The sequence below is a fragment of the Manis pentadactyla genome, chromosome 1 (genome assembly GCF_030020395.1).
Source record: "Manis pentadactyla isolate mManPen7 chromosome 1, mManPen7.hap1, whole genome shotgun sequence".
Classification (NCBI taxonomy): Eukaryota; Metazoa; Chordata; class Mammalia; order Pholidota; family Manidae; genus Manis; species Manis pentadactyla.
In genome coordinates, this window is record NC_080019.1 from 222,898,629 (window position 1) to 222,918,004 (window position 19,376).

General features: G+C 36.0%; 1 protein-coding gene across 2 annotated transcripts in view; it reads right to left on the reverse strand.

Annotated features, from left to right (window-relative positions):
- The window catches only part of SLC25A26 (solute carrier family 25 member 26), a 143,914-nt gene that overhangs the window by 39,696 nt on the left and 84,842 nt on the right, over nt 1-19,376 (reverse strand). For both annotated transcript variants that reach the window (XM_036878426.2, XM_036878424.2), the window contains one exon: nt 458-502. In XM_036878426.2, coding sequence (XP_036734321.2) covers nt 458-502 — 45 coding nt within the window. The remainder of the gene's footprint in view (nt 1-457; nt 503-19,376) is intronic.

The window sequence follows — 19,376 nt, forward strand, 5'->3', positions numbered from 1 at the left end:
AGGGGACAGTCAGAACCACTTGCCCTGCTGCTCCATGGCGGCCTGCCTCTAGCTGTGGGTCAGCGAGGCCTACAAACACTCAGGGCCTCACGTTCTTTCCCTCTCCATTTACTGCCACTGTTACTACCTAACCTGTACACACACATGCATACAAAGTAAAGTGAAATAAAATTCAGTTAAGCAGAAAGAAGAGTTGCAATACCGAAGAAAGTTAAGTGTTTCCTTAATATCTGTGGAGTTCAGTTATTCCTGCTATGCTTATTTCCCAGCCTTAGAAACTTGAACAAGTTTAAAAGACTGAATTGGCATATAAATCACACCGAAAAAATATTTTCAACTGCTAATTATTTTAAGTTTTTAAACTGCTAGACAATACCATATTCTAGTATTCTACACTGAAACCAGTGAGTATTTGTATAATTAGAGAGGAATTTTAAATCAACATTGTAAAACTTACTTTTAAGGACTCCCATAAGGGAAACTGGACCAATGAGAAAGGAATCTGAAAAAAAAAAAAATCAAATAGTCAAGAAAAAGCAGTTTGTCTAGCATTATTGTATGAACTTATAATTATTATTTAGAAACATGACTTCATTTTAACTTTATGTATATAGTAAAGCTAAAATTAAAAGAACTTACAGGTAAAATACAGTTTTTAGGAGAACAAAAGTTAAACTGTAACTGTTTAAGTTAAACTGTAATTACTGTTTAATTACAGTTTACTGTACAGTTCTACATCTTTTTGAGCCCAAGGGACATAAAATGATGCTGTGAAGAACTTCTGAAACAGAGAAGCACAATTCATAGGAGATCTGGGCTACTGAAATGACAAGTATTTCCCATCACAAGTAATAAAGACTAGAGGCTTTTAAAAGTATGCTTCTGCTTACGAGCTAGAGCTGTCTACTCCTCAGCAGGCCAAGTGTTAGAGTTTGAAAGACAGAAGCAGAGACATACAGAACCACCTGCAAGAGTAAGCAAAGGAACAGGGTCCTAGGAACAGAGCAGCAAGTCTGGGGTGGGCAGCCCAGACCCCTGAAGGAAAGCATAGCTCATGCAGGGATCTGAACAGACCAGAAGAGGCCAGAGCTGATTTAGGCCCAAGCATCATTGGAAAGAAGAGGTATCTGTAGCAAGGAAGCATGAGCAGGGAACAGAATGCCACTTACAGAAGCATTTACAGTTAGGGCACTACGGTAAGAACCTGAATTACCCAGCATTTGTCATGTGTCACGAACTGTACCAACAAGCACTTCCTACTTTTCATTTAACTGAATACTCACAACAACCCTATAAGACAGTTAGGTATTATTACTATCGTCATTTTAAAGAAAGGGAAATGGAGGCCCAGAGAAGATCACTGCTTAAATGCACACTTAAGAAGCCCAGACAATCTGAATCCAGTGCCCTGACTGCTATTCATCTACCTAAAAGCATCTAGGGACATTTACATGCATATAAATTCACCAATGGTGTACTTGATTTGTTTTTAATTAAATTTTGTAAGAGTCTAATGTAGAATTCACCTCTCTATTTCTTAAAATACCTGAACTCCAGGAGACCCTGCCCACCAGCCTATGTAATACCCAGTCACAGTCTAATGGGCTGTAATAGGCATGCTTCTCCTGAGCAAGGCACAGCCCCAGTACTATCATTATGTACTCAGCTCCATTGCAAGTTAAATAGGAGCAGCAAATGCTGGTGAGGACGCAGAGAAAGGGGAACCCTCCTATACTGCTGGTGGGAATGTAAATTAGTTCAACCACTGTGGAAAGCAATATGGAGGTTCCTCAAAAATCTAAAACAGAAATACCATTTGACCCAGGAACTCCACTCTTAGGAATTTACCTTAAGAAAACAAGATCACAGATTCGAAAAGACATATGCACCCCTATGTTTATCGCAGCACTATTTATAATAGCCAAGATATGGAAGCAACCTAAGTGTCCATCAGGAGATGAATGGATAAAGAAGATGTGGTACATATACACAATGGAATATTATTCTGCCATAAGAAGAAAACAAATCCTACCATTTGCAACAACATGGATGGAGCTAGAGGGTATTATGCTCAGTGAAATAAGCCAGGTGGAGAAAGACAAGTACCATATGATTTCACTCATTTGTGGAGTATAACAAAGCAAAAATTGAAGGAACAGAACAGCAGCTGACTCACAGAATCCAAGAAAGGACTAGCAGTTACCAAAGGGAAAGGGTGTGGTGAGGGTGGGCAGGAAGGGAGGGATAAGGGAATTAATTAAGCACACATAACGTAGGCAGGGCACAGAGAAGGCAGTATAGCACATAGAAGACAAGTAGTGATTCTACAGCATCTTACTATAGATGCTATATATATGTGTGTGTGAGTCTGTGTGTGTGTGTATATATACACACACACACAGACTCACACACACTGATGGACAGTGACTGTAATGGAGTATTTGGGGGTTACTTGATAATATGGGTGAATATAGAAACTACAATGTTGCTCATGTGAAACCTTCGTAAGATTGTATATCAATGCTACCTTAATTTAAAAAAGTAAATAGGAACTTTGAGCATTATCAATATGTAAATGGGTAAATGGGTGTGTGTGTGTGTGCACATGCATATACACACGTGTCCTAGAAACCAAGATTTTGAGGGAATTAATGGATATTTACCATCACATGAATTAAGGGCATTAAATTACTTCTGAAATATTTATATTTAATCAAAAACTAAAAGCCTAGCATCATGTGTCCTACTCTTCTGGACCAAATGGCCCTGAGCTTGACAATGGACACAGGAAGAAAAATCTGTCTTCTATTCAGGTATGAAGAGGAAGTGAGGCAAAAAAATATATATATCAGCATCAATGAACTTGTTGAGGTTGACAAACCAGAATTTCAGAGAAGTTTGGCACCTTCATAAATAAGGAGCACACCCTAAGTCAATGCTCCATAACAGGAACTGAATTTACTTTAGTTTTCTTGTCACCAAAATGTGAAAGCATCTGACAAAGTCCATTCTGAAACTCAAGTGCTATATTTCCAATTAACTATCAAGACCCCCAAAACTGACTGTATAAATAGCTTTTAAAACCTTGTCTAAATTAAGAAAAAATTATAATATGTAATAAAACACCCAAGAGGACAACAGGTAGTGGGATTATAGATTACTTTAATTTTCTTCTTTGTACTCTCCTCTCCAAAATATAAATATATCACTTTTTAACAAGAATATAAATATTTCACATTTATAAGATGAAAAAAATGCCCTACAACTTACTGTAAGGGTCCATGCTAGCATTCCTCACTTCTTAATTAAAATCACCCATAAAATTGCACTTTAGGTTATTCACACTTTTTTGGTACTTACTAACATTAGATTTTAAATCCTGCAGATGAGGATTTTGCCCATTTTCCTCTATTAAAAGTTATTCATTAGATTGATCCTTCAATTTAATGAAGTAATTTAAAAATCACACATTTGGAATGGCCAAACAATTCCACTGGGTATTTTTAAAAGTGAGCCAACAGTAAACCCCAACTTTACTCTCTGAAATAAGATTAACTGACAGTCCAAGGTAATTACACATATTTTAAATGTTCAAACCATTACATTTATTTCTGGTTTCTGGGAGTGAAATATTTCTCATAAGATAAAACTCCTGATGTATGAAAATTTTTCAAATATTCTTCAAGTCAAAATCATATTGAATGTTTGTCATTTACAATACCAAGAAACAATAATGAAAATGTGTTGCCCACATGTGAAAGAAGTACCGCCAGCAAATATGGCTCCACAGCTAAAACAAATACTTACCCAACTTCCACAGAACATGGGCCTGTCAGAAAGCTAGCTCCCCCACTCCACGTCTGGTCTGGAGTTACGTAACAGTGATGTTTCTTCAAAATGTGGAATTTTAAACCCTAAGCAGATGTAAGCTGTTATTTTTAAATGTTTTATAGATGAAGAAAATGAATAGCTGGACTCAGAGGTCTTATATTCCAAAACACAACATGCCCATTTTATTACACCAAAAGTTACAAAACAGCTCACTGTTGTGACCTTTTTAATGCCTCCATTTAAGATGTTTTGTTTGAATAAGGTTGTTACAACCCAAGGCACTAATAAATGAGCAGCAGTAAATCCAGCTACCATCAAAGACGCAGATGTAGAGGGGAAAAACCTGCTAAAATCCAACATGGGTTCCGCTTAGTAATAAACACAGCCCTAGTTCTATACAAGAGTGCATGTGAGGATTCCATGTGAAGTAGATAAAATGAAATATGAGTGTGGCAAACAGTGGAAGGAAGTGTTGGGCATTACTAATGAAAAAGAATGTACAAAATTACATCATAAGCACGCTTGCCTTTCACCAAGTACTGGACTAGAAACATCACTGAAGCCCATCAATGCTTACAATCCTGTGATCTTAAAACAAATGTTGATAACCTTTAGTCCCTTAATAAATAATTAAGTGACTGATAACCGAGGAGACATGAAGAGATGATTTCTAAGTCATCACTTAGCTTTAAAGTTCTATATTCAATGGAAAAATCACATTAGAATATCAACACATTTTTGAAAAAATAAGACTTGACTGTAAGATACAACTGAATACAATACTACTATGAGTGTGATCTAGGAAGCCTAAGGAATAAGAAAGTACATTTTAAAAGCTGTGAAAGCTATCATTCATGAGCAGAAATAACCCAATATTCTCTAGCAGTAAGGCAAAAACCAAACCAAACCAAAAAAATCAACAAACAAACCAAACACAGAATATCAGAACTGTTTGCGAAGACCTCAAATTAAAAGGGATTTGAAGAAGGCATTTCATTGTTAGGCTAGCCATGGATATCACAGTGGGTCCAAGAACTGCCCGATTCCTAATTTCAAAGGACCTTACAAGTGACCCACATGCAAGTATCTGGAAGCATCCTTTTTGTTGCACAGCACTGTCCAAAGTTCTGTGCCTGATTTAGGGTTTTTCACTCTAGTGTCTCAAAGATAACAAAGCCATTCTCCTCTTAAATACTCTGTATCTTTTCCCACTGAACTCTAGGGGTAACTAAGGATAAATCAAGGTGAAGACCTAAAAATCTTTTGCCCCAAAGTGATCGTATTCTTAAACTTAAAACAGTGAGAACCATTCAAAGCTGGTCTGCTGGTATTTGGCAGCCCAGGAAAGAATTCTAACAGTAAATATATTTTGATTATTTAACAACTACAATCCATTTATGCACACTGTACAAGGAGAAAAGAATATATACTTAATAACAAGGGAAATTAACCTAAAAGTAGTAAAAATTTAAAGTGAATTACTTCTTAGGTTTGTACAATATATAAAATTTCTAGAGCAAGCACAAAATGGACCCAGGAGTACTGAATCTCATATAGAAAAGGTGAGTGTGAGAAACTTGTTAAGTAAATCTCTTAGAACTCAAAGGCAAAAGCCTTGAGGGTATCCCCAAATGCTAACTCTGTGTACTAGACATAGGAAGTTCTTAATAAATCTTTTCACTGAAAGTAATTATTAGACTTTCTTTCTCTACATTCTGCAAAATCATCACAGAAATTTTGTCTGGGTGGAAATAGATCCTAGGATATCAGTTTACATTTTAGTGTACCAGTCATATCACACTATTTTCAAATGACAGTAACAGCAGTGCCAAATCAGTCCATAATCCACTACACTTCTAAAGTTCTAAAACCAAGTTATTAAAAATGTAGGTGTATTTGAGACTCGTGATTAAAGAGCTCATCAAAATAAGAACAGAAGGGCATTTCCTCGATCTGATAAAGGATAACTATAAAAACATATATGGCTAATATCATTCTTAATAGTGAGAGACTGAATGCTTTACCCTTAAGATCATCAACAAGGCAAGCATATCTGTGCTCATAACTTTTATTCAACACTGCACTGGAGGTCCTAGTCAGTTCAATAACACAAGAAAAAGAAATAAAAAGCATAAAAGTTGTAAAAAAGTGAAACTGTCAACTATTCGCAAATGACATGATTGGTTATGCTGAAAATTCTCAAGAATCTTAAGAAATCAACTTACAAAATAATAATAATCAATAGAATTCCTAAATACTAGCAGCAGATAAGTGAAAAACAAATATTATTTAAAAATCTGCTTAGAGTTCAATGAATATAACAACTATTTAGGAAAAAAGTTAACAGAAGATGTAGAACCTGTGTACTAAAAGTGACAAAATAGTTTTAAGAGAAATTAAAGACCTAAATAAATACAGAATATAATGTGAATGGACGGGAAGATTCAATAGTACTAAAACATCAAGTCTCCAACAAATAATCTACAGCTCCAATGCAATCCCAATCATTTTAGCAGAATCCTTTGTTTTTTAAATGTGAGTTGATATTTTTTAAGTTACGTGCAAATGCCAAGGACCTAGAATAACTAAAACAATCTTGAAAAGTAACAACAAAATGGGGGGACTAACACTTAATTTCAAGGATTACTATGTAATCAGGATGCTCATCAGTACAATAGACATAAGATAGACAAAACAAAGAGACAGGAGAGAAAGTTCAAAATTAGTATTTTAAATAAGTAAGATTTGAACTAGATAAAGCTAAACCTATACAATTTTTAGAAGAAAACAGACAAGAATATCTGGCTGACATGGAAGTAAGAGACTTCCAAGGACATGAATAGCAATAACCATAAAATAAATAAATAAATTGAAAAATTAGAATACACCAAATTTTTAAACTTCTACTTATCAAAAGGTGCTGCTAAAAAAAATCCCAAAGGCATTTTTGGCATAGATAGAAAAATTCACCCTATCATTCATATGGAATCTCAAGATAATCTAAATAGCCACAACAATCTTGAAAAAGAAGAACAAGTTGGAGGTCTCACATTTCATGATTTCAAAACTTACTAAAAAGCTACATTAAGTAAAACAATATGGCGGTGACAGCAAGATATACAGACCAATTGAACAGAATAGAGACCCCAGAAATAGAACCTGACATGCACAGTCAAATGATCTGTGACAATGGTGCCAAGACCATTCAATGGGGAAAGAACAGTCTCTTCAACAACTGGCGCTAAAAAATCTGGATATTACCATGCAGAAGAATGAACCTGGACCCTTATTTTATACCATATACAAAAACTAATTTAAAGTGGATCAAAGATCTAAATATAAGAAATAAAACCATAAAACTCTTCGAAGAAAACGTAGGAGAAAACCTTCGTAACACTGGTTTTGGCAATGCTTTCACGGGTATGTCACCAAAAGCACAGGCAACACAAGCACAACTAGACAAATGGGGCTGCATCATTCAAATTTTAAACTTCTACACATTAAAGTACATGATCACCAGATTGAAAACCTATGGAATGGGAGAAAACAGGCAGATCATAAATCTGATAAGAGGTTAATATTCAGAATTCATAAAGAACTCCTATAGCTCAACAATAACAACAAAAAAGCCCCCTAATTTTTAAAATGAGCAGAGGATTTTTAAGAAGGTATCTTAAGGAGGTGTACAAATAGCCAAAAAGCATATGAAAAGATGCTCAAAATCAAAACCACAATGAGATATCTTCTCACACCCATTAGGGAGTTACTACCAAAAAAAAAACAACTCCAGAAAATAAAAACGAGCAAAGATGTGGAGAAACTGAAACCCTTGAGCACTACTGGTAAGGATGTAAAATGGTGCAGCCTCTTAGAAAACAGTACGATGGTTCCTCAAAATTAAAAATAGACTTATCATATAATCCAGCAATTCCACTCCTGGGTATACTCCCAAAAGAACTGAAGGGAAGGTCTCAGAGAGACATTTGTACATTCAAATTCAAAGCAGCATAATTCACAATAGTCAAAAAGTACAAGCCCCAACTGTCCGACCCAAGTGTCCATCTATGGATGATGGATAAACGCAATGTGATACACACACATACGCCACGAGATATATACACACACAAAGGAGTATTAGGCTTTAAAAGAAGGAAATTCTGACATATGCTACAGAATATAGCTTGAGGACATTATACTAAGTGAAATAAATTAGTCATCAAAAGACAAATACTGTTTAATTTCACTTAGAGGAGGTAGGTATGTAGAGTAGTGAAATTCATGGAAAGTAGAATGGTAGCTGCCAGTGGGCCAAGTGAAGAGAGAAATAGGGAGTTATTGTTTAATGGGTACAAGTGTTTCACTTTTGGAAGATTAATGTTTTGGAGACTGGTTACACAACAGTGCGAAAATACTTAACACAACTGAATCATACTTTAAAATGGTTATGATGGTAAATGTTACATGTATTTTACCAAATTAAAACTTTTTCTAATTTTTAAAGGTACTATTAATAAAAGTGCAACCACAGACTAGAAGAAAGTACTCACAAAACATATATGACAAAGGACATCTATTCGAAACATACAAAGAATTTTCAAACCTCAGAAAGAAAAATAAATAAGAACCCAGTTTTTTACATGTACAAAAGACTTGAACAAGCACTTCACAAAGAAATATACACAAATCTCTAATGGCACATGAAAAGATATTCAACATGATTAGCCATCTGAGAAATAATTACAATTCACTGAGAAAACACTCTTGTGGTTCCCCTGAAAACTTAAAACAGAATTATCATACAGCCCAACAATTCCACTCCTAGGTATAATCCAAATGGTTGAAAACACAGACTCAAACAGATACCTGTACACCAATCTTCACTACAGCATCATTTACAAAACAAAACAAACAACCCAGTGTCTATCAACAAACAAATGGATAAACAAAATGCAGTATTATCCATAAATAGAACATTACTGAGCCATGAAAAGGAATGAAGTTTCTGAAACATGCTACAGGGTGGATGAACCCTGAAAACATTATGCTAGGTGAATAAGCCAGACACAAAAGGTCAAATAATGTATGATTTCACCTACATGAAATATCTAGAACAGGCAGACTCACAGAAACTTGATCAGAGGTTATCGGGGGCTAAGGGGAGACAGTAGTAGGAGTTACTACTTAATGAGTAGGTCAGAGCTTCTGTTTGGGGTGCTGAAAGATTCTTTGATTAAACAGTGGTGATGGCTGCATTACACTGTGAATGACACTGAAGTGTAACTTAATAAAGTGGTCGAAATGGCAAATTTTTATATATTTTAGCATAATTTAAGAACTATTTAAAAGAAAAACACAAACTATTTAAGAGAAAAACACATTCATGTGCCCTTGTACAACCACTAAAATGACTGGAATCAGAAAGACTGAAAACCCCACGTAATACTAAGGATATGCAGCAACCATGCTCATATTTTGCTGGTAGGAACTTAATGCTGTACAATCACTTTCAAAAGGGATTTGCTAAGATTTTATTTAATCCAAAAATTACACCCCTAGGTACTTATCCAAAAGTAATGACAATATATATCCAGAAGTAGATTTGTCATGAATGTTACAGAAGCTTTAATCACAATAGTTAATGTCCATCAATGAGAGAATGGCTATACATATTGTGGTCTAATCACACAATGTAATATTGGCAATAAATGGAAAGACAGTACTGATACATGTTATAATATAACATTAATGCCCCTCACACATATTATGTTGAAGAAAAGAAGTCAGACACACAAAGAGTTCATACTGTATGGTTCTGTTTACACAAAGTTCTAAAAAAAAGAAAAACTAACCTGGGGTACGCAATATGCCTGGGAAAGGATACAAGAGAACATTCTAGGGTATGGAAATACCTAATATCATTAACAGGGGTGAGTGCACCCATTCTTCAGGGTGGACATCTATGATTTGTGCATTTAATATATTAAAATTTTATCTACAAATATGCTATAAAAAATGCAATAGTAATCTAGGGAAAGAGTGGGTGGTGATATAGACAATAAAAATGACAATATTACGGTAACTGTTGAAGCCTGGTGATGAGTACTTTGGGGTTCATTATACTATTTCGTTTACCTTGTATATGGTTTAAATTTTCCATAATAAAAAATAAGTGTACAGGTAAAGCACAACTATGTTCTTATGATTAAAATTCATATACTGAAACCTAAAAGGAGAGGTCAAAGTGAGTGCCTTACCTCCAGGTACCAAAGTTAACTGACATTTCAGATGTATCTCTACCTACTTAGGTTTAATTTTTTAGTTTTCTTTTTCTTTTTTTTAATAGAACATTAGTATACATATAGCTCCAAAATTTGATTTTTCTAAATACCTTAGAGATATTACCAGGTTGACTATCAGAAATCTGTCATTTCTGACCACTGCATATTTAATATCCCTTGATGACTTCCTTTCATTTTATCTGATAAAATACTATTTTTCTCTTTACTCAGTCATTTCTAATACATAGGGGATTCTAGATGTATCTTACAGATTATAAATATATTATCTCTGAACATGCCTAATAGTCACATGCAGAGATAAGCCCAACTTAAAACCTTTCATTAGCACAATCATCCTTTAAAATTGCCCATGTTAATAATGAGATATATCAGAATGCAAAGAAATCTTCTTTTAGTTATCAAGTTTAACTTAACAATTCAATCAAAATGGAAATCATAAAATCATACAGGCTTTCCAACCTAAGTGTCCATCAGTAGATGAATGGATAAAGAAGACGTGGTACATATACACAATGGAATATTATTCAGCCATAAGAAGAAAACAAATCCTACCATTTGCAACAACATGGATGGAGCTAGAGGGTATCGTGCTCAGTGAAATAAGCCTGGCGGAGAAAGACAAGTACCAAATGATTTCACTCATCTGTAGAGTATAAGAACAAAGAAAAACTGAAGGAACAAAACAGGAGCAGAATCACAGGACCCAAGAATGTACTAACAGTTACCAAAGGGAAAGGACTGGGGAGGGTGGGTGGGGAGAGATAAGGGTGGGGAAAAAGAAAGGGGGCATTACGATTAGCATGTATAGTGTGGGGAGGGCTGTACAACACAGAGAAGACTAGTAGTGATTCTACAGCATCTTACTATGCTGATGGACTGTGACTGTAATGGGGTTTGTGGGGGGATTGGTAAAGGGGGAGCCTAGTAAACATAATGTTCTTCATGTAATTATAGATTAATGATACCAAAAGAAAAAAGAAAAAATCATACAGGCTTTCACACTTCCAGTGAATGATTATAAAATACTAACTGACTCATAGCAAGTGTTTAATACTTGCATTAAGATTTAATCCTGCTTCCGGGGGTCTATAAACTTTACTTATGTTGGAACTGGGGTATCAATAATTACCAATGTATGTCTGACTTGGCAGAATATAAATATGAGGTCATAAGTAGATACCAGTTGTGCCCTACCTTAAAAAAAAGGGAACTATTTTTGTTAGTTGGGATTAATATATAAAATTAGAAATACTTTTTAAAGGTTCCCATTTAATTCAGGTCAATTTTTAAAAATATTTATATAAAAATCCACACATATATACACACATATATCCTGATTGCTTCAGTGATCCATCTATTTCATTGGCTTCTTAAATGATCTGTGCATTTCCCCACAATTCTTTCAATATTTACTCGGCAATTAGGATGATTTCTGCTAATAAAACCTGAAATTTTCTTTTTGTATATAAGGAGCAAATCAAGAAGTTCGTTTTCAATTCTTCAGAGTCATCTCCAACATGTTAAGCCGTGTTGATTTAAGTATTCTAAGAAAACAGCCAGGGAATAATGCAGAGAGGTGCCTGAGACTCAGAAATTTCAGAACCAGAATTCCTGTCAAGATGTCAGAACTCTGGCACAGGGTCAAGTATCAGCTAGAATTTGCACACAACTTTAATCCCTTGCAAAATGAAATAAAGTTGTCCTTAAGACTGTCTTCTGCAGCTGAGAAGGTATAGGTTCAGTTGTCCTTCCCACCTACAACTCCTTCCTTCCCTGCCAGCTAGCACATTTAACCCTTTACTTAGCAAAAAAGAGGGACAAGGAAAAAACGAGTAACCAACCCCTCAAGCAGTCCTACCATAGAAAGTAGATTGTTCTCCTTAACAGTCCACCAGTTGTCCCTCTAAGGCACATGCTTAGTTATCCAGGTTTTCCCCATTTCTGAAGCAAATTTGTTTTTCAGTTTCTGAAGGTTTCCCAAACTCTTAAAAAACAAAGCAAATAAATTTTAAGACTAGCCAGGAGCAATTAAAAACCTCACCTAATTTTGAGGTAGTTATTTGTATAGCTACACACTTTGAACAGTTATGTAAAATTACAACTTGAAAAGAATTATGAAGAATAAAAATAGATTTATATAGTGAGAGGCCATGGGGGTAGCTCACTTGTTGCTCCCTCGCTCCCAGCCGCCTCTTCCTCTCACGGCCACCTACCTTCCTCCCTCAGCAACCCACCCCCAACCTCCTCAAAATAATCCCGTGGCAGTAAAAACACTTAAAAAGAGCTCCATTAACATAAAACAGCAACAAGTAGGCTGAGCAGGAAGGTAGCACCAGCAGTTTACAGTATGAGAGAGAAGGGCTGCAGAGCAGAATAAAAGATGGCATCGTGTTTAAGGGCAGGAAGGAGGGGTGTCTGGCATTCTTCTCGTTGCATCCGATTCTGAACACACCTAGTAATGACACAGAGGGCTAAGGCCCGGCTTCACCCCTGCAGTAGCACAGTCCTTCCTGAAAATACCCTCAGTAACCATCATCTGAGCCAATGGAGGAAAGCAAAGGCATGAGAGAAAGGAGGGAGTGAGACTGGTGACAGAATTTGGGTAAAATCTAGATCTTTAGGCTCATAGTCCAATAAATATTCTTTCCACTTGTCAGCTATTGATTTACAAATATTTGAGAAAATAATGTTCTGATAACTGAATAATAAGAAAAAAGAAAAGTGATCAATTATATACAAAATGGATAAAATACAAAAAATAGACCCCATTCATTGTAACTGTTAGTTAAGTCAACAAGTCAGATAAATATGCATACATATATATCCCAGGAAATAGAAGCTCTGGAAACCCAGTTCTGTAAGTGCTTTCCCAGTCAGCTCTTCTTCCTTCATGGTACAAGAACACAGCAGGAAAGCCCAGGTGTTGAGAACCATAAATAATCTACTTTGTTCCCTTAGAGAGAAGCCATGCTTTCAGAGAAATAATTTTGGGTACAGGTTAGGGAATTAGACAGACGAGCATAATAAACTACCACAAGACACTGCCCCCAGGTTACTGGTTACCTTTTCCTCAGTTCTGTTACATGGGTTGGTCCTATCACATTATCGGTGAGCCTTCTACCACAGGTCATTAGTGTTTGGCCATAATTACAATATTAGTTTGCATGTATCCCCAAGTTAGAGATTAATTAGCAGAGATAGGAAGTAGAGACTTTGGAGTCTGATAAAAGATTTTTTAAATGATAGAAAAAAAATACTAGCTAATAAAAGAAGGAATGAGAAATCAAACCAGGTTTTATCAGTCAACCCTCATATGTCCATGGCAGACCACAAACTTGTTTGTCCTACTCACAGGACAGGTCAGCTGTAGGTTGGCTATGGCTGCCCCCAGGCTGTGGCTTTTGCTTCCAGCGTCTTCTCATTTCAGTACCCAATCAGAAGGAACAGACCATATCTGAGGCATGCCACGCTCAAGACAAAAGGAGAGGACTGAGAGAAACCTGTTATACCTCTTCAAGCTCTGTTCAGAACTGCAACACCATCACTTCTACACACATCCCACTGACCAAACCAGGCCATAACATCAAGCCTGACCAAGAGACCCGGAGGCAGTGCAAATCACTGAACAACAGTCCAGGGAGGGTGTCGAACCTCTTACAGGGAAAGAAACAAAAATTGACATACCTATAATATAATTTATCCCACACATCTTACAAATTCCATGCCGAATGCCTTCTTCCCCATACCTGGTAAGTCTAGGCAAAAGTATACATCCTCAACCATTAAAGGAATGAAGAGTGAAAAAAATCTAGGCCCAGAGAAGATCCTGAGAAAATGATGGTGGCAAGTCACCCCTCTTTACACCCACCACTGTTTTCACTCTGTCTGAACAGATATAGGCCTGCAGACAGATATAGGCCTACCCACAACAGATATAGGCCTGCAGACAGTTTAATGGAATTAAAAGCCTTGGAGTGTAGCAAAGAGAACTGTAATGTGTTTTTAAAATTTTTCTAATAGCTGGGCAAGTGCCTTAACATTAGCATCTTGGAACCCTAGAAAAAGGATTATACATTAGCAGTTCTAGAAAAAGTCTGGCTGGTGGGGATCTGATGACTTCTTGGTTAGGTGTTATGTCTCCCTGAATTATTAGAGTCAAGACCAGAACTGGGCCCCAGTGAGATAACAAAGAGAACATGAGAACACATCAGGAGAGGTGAGCATCCGCACACAGTGTACAGGCAGGACAAAGACAGCAAACCCACAACCAAACAGAGCTGCTTGAAGACAGAGGCCAAAGTGGGTCAGAAAAACAATAAGGAACTTAGGAGATTTAATTAAAGCAGAGACAAGTCTTCCTGCAGCTAGAAGCAAGATTTTCCAAATGAACCATATAGTACACTAACTGAAGGAAAGAATGGATCATGGCCAAAGTCCAAACTTGTGGTCTGGATGATCAAATGGAAGAAATAGCTCAAAGCGGCAAAACAGAAATCATAACAGAAAAGATAAGAGGCTTGGAAGACAGATGTAATGAGCTGAACAGAAGTTCCAGCAGAAGAAAGATGGAAGAGATAGAAGAGAAGGAATGAGAAAACACATAACAAGAAAATTTGCTTGGACCAAAGAAAAACGTGAATCTGCAAATTAAGAGACATTAATTAAGAGACATCTGCAAATTATTCTCGACATAGACCTTGTAAAGTCCTGAACTCTGTTTCCAAGAAAACAATCTACAAACTTGCAGGTAGAAAGAACATATGACTGAGTGAGGGAAAAATTCAGAAAGGTACCAGACTTCTCATCTGGAACATTACAAGCTATGGCAATGGTTCTAACAAATTACTGAGAGAAATGACAATACCTAAAATTACACCTGGCAGGAAAAAAGGTATGGGTACTCAGAAAATGTGGCACCTATACAACTCATACTGGAAAACAGCTGTGGAAGAATTCTGACTAAACAACAAATGAGAACAGAGACCCTCTGGGTCACATCTGGCATATAACAGGTTCTGTTTTATGTATCTGGTGAAGAAAAGATCTGACCAAGAAGGTCTAATGGGTTCCAGTCCTGAAGGACTATTGCTATGGGTAGTGGTTATGTTTTGGATTTGATTTCTCACATATGAGTTTGGTTATTCCAGTATCAAAAGGATTTTCTTATAAGGTAGTTACATATTTATGGACATGAAGGAGTATTTATAAAATATAAATATTATGAATATTTATGAATATGAGGTAAGCTTGCTTTAAAAAAAAAGTTATGAACAGAATCATCCAAGGCATTCATTTAACTTCCTGAATGAGCAGAGGTCTGTGCAAATACACCGGTGGTCAGCAAGCTCTGACTGCATACTCTGAGTGAAACACCACCACAACCCTACTGGAGGCCTATCTGAGAATCATTTATACAGTTACATATAAAACATACTATCATCATTAGTTAGTATCTCAAAAGTATAATTCAGAGCAAGGCACACTGTCTACGACAGAAGTAGAATATATATAAATACAGAAATGGAGATACACACACATATAAAATGTTCTATATATGCTACTTCTACTGTAGACAATATATATAACATTTAAAACACACACCCACACATAATAACATATATAACAATAAAACCAATCTTGATTATTTTGAAAAATCCTGGTTGACATCTTGTTACATTTGATTAGAAGATCAGCATTTTTTCCCTGTAGTAGAGGAAGATCACTGCTGCATTTCTCCTTTACTCTTAGGCTTACCACCACACTCACAACACTTCTGACACCCTCACACAAGCAGCTCTCTATAACACCAGCTGAGTATCCCTGTAATTCGATTTAAATCTGACACTAACTGGAGTTAAAGCAGACCCCAGGTTAAGGGCTCAGTCCCACCAGACTGCCCCCTGCCCCACCTCAGAAGTAAATCCCAAGTAGTAGGTGCCCAGGTTACCTAACAACTTCTGTCCGATTTGGCTACAGACTGGAGGTTACCATAACCCCCAGCCTTGGATTTGACTGTTTTCTAGAACAGCTAACAGACCTCAGGAAAACTCTTTCGCTGATACACACGAACAACCGTATGAAGACACACACGGGGCGAGGTCTGGACGGGTCTCCAGCTTCCGTCCCTGTGGCGTTGGGGCGTGTCACCCTCCCGGTACGAGGATGTCCACCAACCTGGAAGCTCCCCGGACCATAAAATTAAGCCATACAGGAGCCTATCAAGTGTTGCCCCATTAGAACAAAATTCACTCCTATTACCCAGGAAATTCCAGGAGATTTAGGAGCTCTGTGTCAGGAACTAGGGTCAAAGATAAAATATTATAACCAAAGATACTCTGACCACTCAGTGATTCATAAGGTAGAGGAGCTCTGTGCCAGGATTGGCAACAGAGACCAATACACACTTTCTATTATTTTACACCTGCCTACTTGGCATTTCCATTTGGATGTCCACTAGGCACTTTAAACATGTCTATATGCAAATTCTACCTTCCTTCCAAAACTACTCTACCTACAGTTTCTCCCATCTTTATTAAAAGCAATTATGTAAGTCCGGTTGTCCAGGTTCACTGGACACTGGAGTCACCTGTGACTGCCCTTCTCGCCTCACACCATATCCTACCTGTCAGGCCAACTTCCACTGGGAACTGCTGAAGTCAGGAGTGAACTGGAAGATCAGGGCAAGGTGGGGAAGTTAAAGACAAGGTGGGAGTGGGGTATCTAATGGATCGAAGTCTAGAATAGCATCTGGCGTACAGCAGGTTCTCAATAAATATTTCTTGAATAAATAAACAGATCTCAGAAAAAACATTCTAAAACAGAAGGATAAGATGTCGTTATCTATTAATTCTAGAAGCTGACTTAAAATCTCCATCTGAATCAATGTTAAAATAAAGTGGAGAAAAAAACCTGGAACAATCTGCTACAAAACATTCAAACTGTCTTTTAGTGGATTCCCTTTTTCAATTGACTTATATTTTAAAATGTAATAAATACCCAACTCCTTTGTAATGAAAAATTCCTTCAAAAACCCTAATGTAACATCATCTCAATTTTATCTAACACTTATATCCACCCTCAGGCGGAGTTGGGGGAATTGCGGAAAAAGGGAACATTTTTTAAAGCAAATTTACAGCACTGTACTTTGTTATTAAATGTTATATATTACAGCATGCTCCCAGGAAAATCAATCCTTTGCTTTTCCAATTCAATACCACTTAAGAGACATGAAATCTGAATGGCTTTCTAAATTGGTTAGCTAAAGGATGCAGAATTTTAAGAAAATGAAGTTTTTAAGTAACATGTTAAAAAAAAAATCTACAGAGAAACCCCAAAGAGAAACATAAATAACAAAGCACAACATAATGCAAATTAAAGATGAAGACAGAAAATCTTTTGTAGAGCTCTTTAACCTATAATTTTATCATAGTGAACACTGATAATATGGAATTCCAATGTAAAATCCAAAAAGGCACTTCATTTCCATCTTTAAAATCAAGGTATAATAATAAAAGCAAAACCTCAGTGCTCACTAGGACAGGCACTATTTGAAGCAGTTTACATACTTTACAAATAGGTAATAATATAGAATTAATTCTAATGCAGCTTAAAAATAGCTGGCATAATTCCACCTTTTAGATAGGAGCAGACAATACATTTCTGCCCCCAAGTATACTCACACACATGAGCTACTTTTTTAATAATATGAAAAAGGAAAGATGTGCATTTTGGTGAAATATTTCCTTTCTTGGATTACTTTGGAGTTTTTAAATCTCAGCAATACTGATATTTGGGATGGGATAATTCTTTGTCATGAGGGTCTATCCTCTGCTTTTTCAGGACGTTAACTAGCATCATTGGCCTTTACCTACTACATGCCAGAAACACTCTTTAAATTGTGACCAACTTGTTTGAAATATTGCCAAATATTATCAGGGGACAAAACCTCTCCCCAGTTGGTATGTTTTAGAAAGAAAATTGTTTTTTCTAAATTATTAACCAAAACATTGGTTAATACTTTACATCAACACTTTTAAGTGCAAAGTGAAATTTTTTCTCTAAGTGCGTAATAATTTCTGAAGTGCCAGGTAATTTATACTTATGCCTTCACTCTATCAATTAAACAAATATCTTCAAATTGTACTCATTCAATGTGTAGTGATAATTTGACATACTGTGATGGTGAAATTCCCTCAGACATAAATTCTGAGTTAACAGCAGTTCCTGTTTAGGTGATGTAATCCTCTATTCATGAAAACAGAAAGTTTTAAAAAATAAATTAAATAAATGAAAGAAAAAAAATAGCTGGCATATATTTTGGATTTTGGCAAAGGTTAGACAAGAGAAAACAATATTCACCTGCTTATATGGTAATTCTTTCTTAAGACGTATTTTCTCATAATTCAGTAAGGAAGTGTTAATGCTTTCTTAAAATATCTTAAATGGTGCCATGTGCACAACAAATGGAAAATTAAGGATATAAGTTTAGATGCAAATAATTATATAATAATACTTTGTAAAGAGAAACAAAGAAAACACAATTGCATGTGTTTCACTGACACGTGATTTCTATTGATTAAAGAATACATATTACTGCTATAAAGACACATATGCTACTTCTTGAACACTGAGTTTTCTTAAAAATATTGTAATATAGGTGACTTTGGGAGCTCTCAATGAACGGAGGTATTGTTAAATAGGAAACAGGAGTATGTCAGATGCCAAATCTTTTAGAGTCCCATTGTTAAGAGAAACAGATTAACAATGAACCATCTGAAAATGTGAGCTGTTCAGAAATACATATAAGCCACAGCTGATCTCCTGATTGGTAGGTAATACATTAGGCCACATACCTTGAGTTTAAGAACATGAAGGTCTAACACTGATTCACAGGAAGAGGGCCTCATACAAGCAGTTTTTCACAGTAAATAAAATTTCAGAGGAACAGTGTTGAAGTCTAACTATACTTTTTTATGAAGTAACCCATTCTTTGATTTTGCAACTTAATAGGACTTTTATTCTCTTTCCATACCATTGGGGAAAGAATGCAAAATCATCACAATACTGAGAAAGACCAACATGACTAAAAGAATCTGTGAAAATTTTTCTTGTTAAAATATATCGAGACAAGAAACAATCGAATACTACAAGAATATAAAAAATACTTTCGCAGAATATTTACTAAGTGTTTCAAACTCTTACTAAAACAATGTATTAACAAATCCAAGGCATATTACCTCTATATTT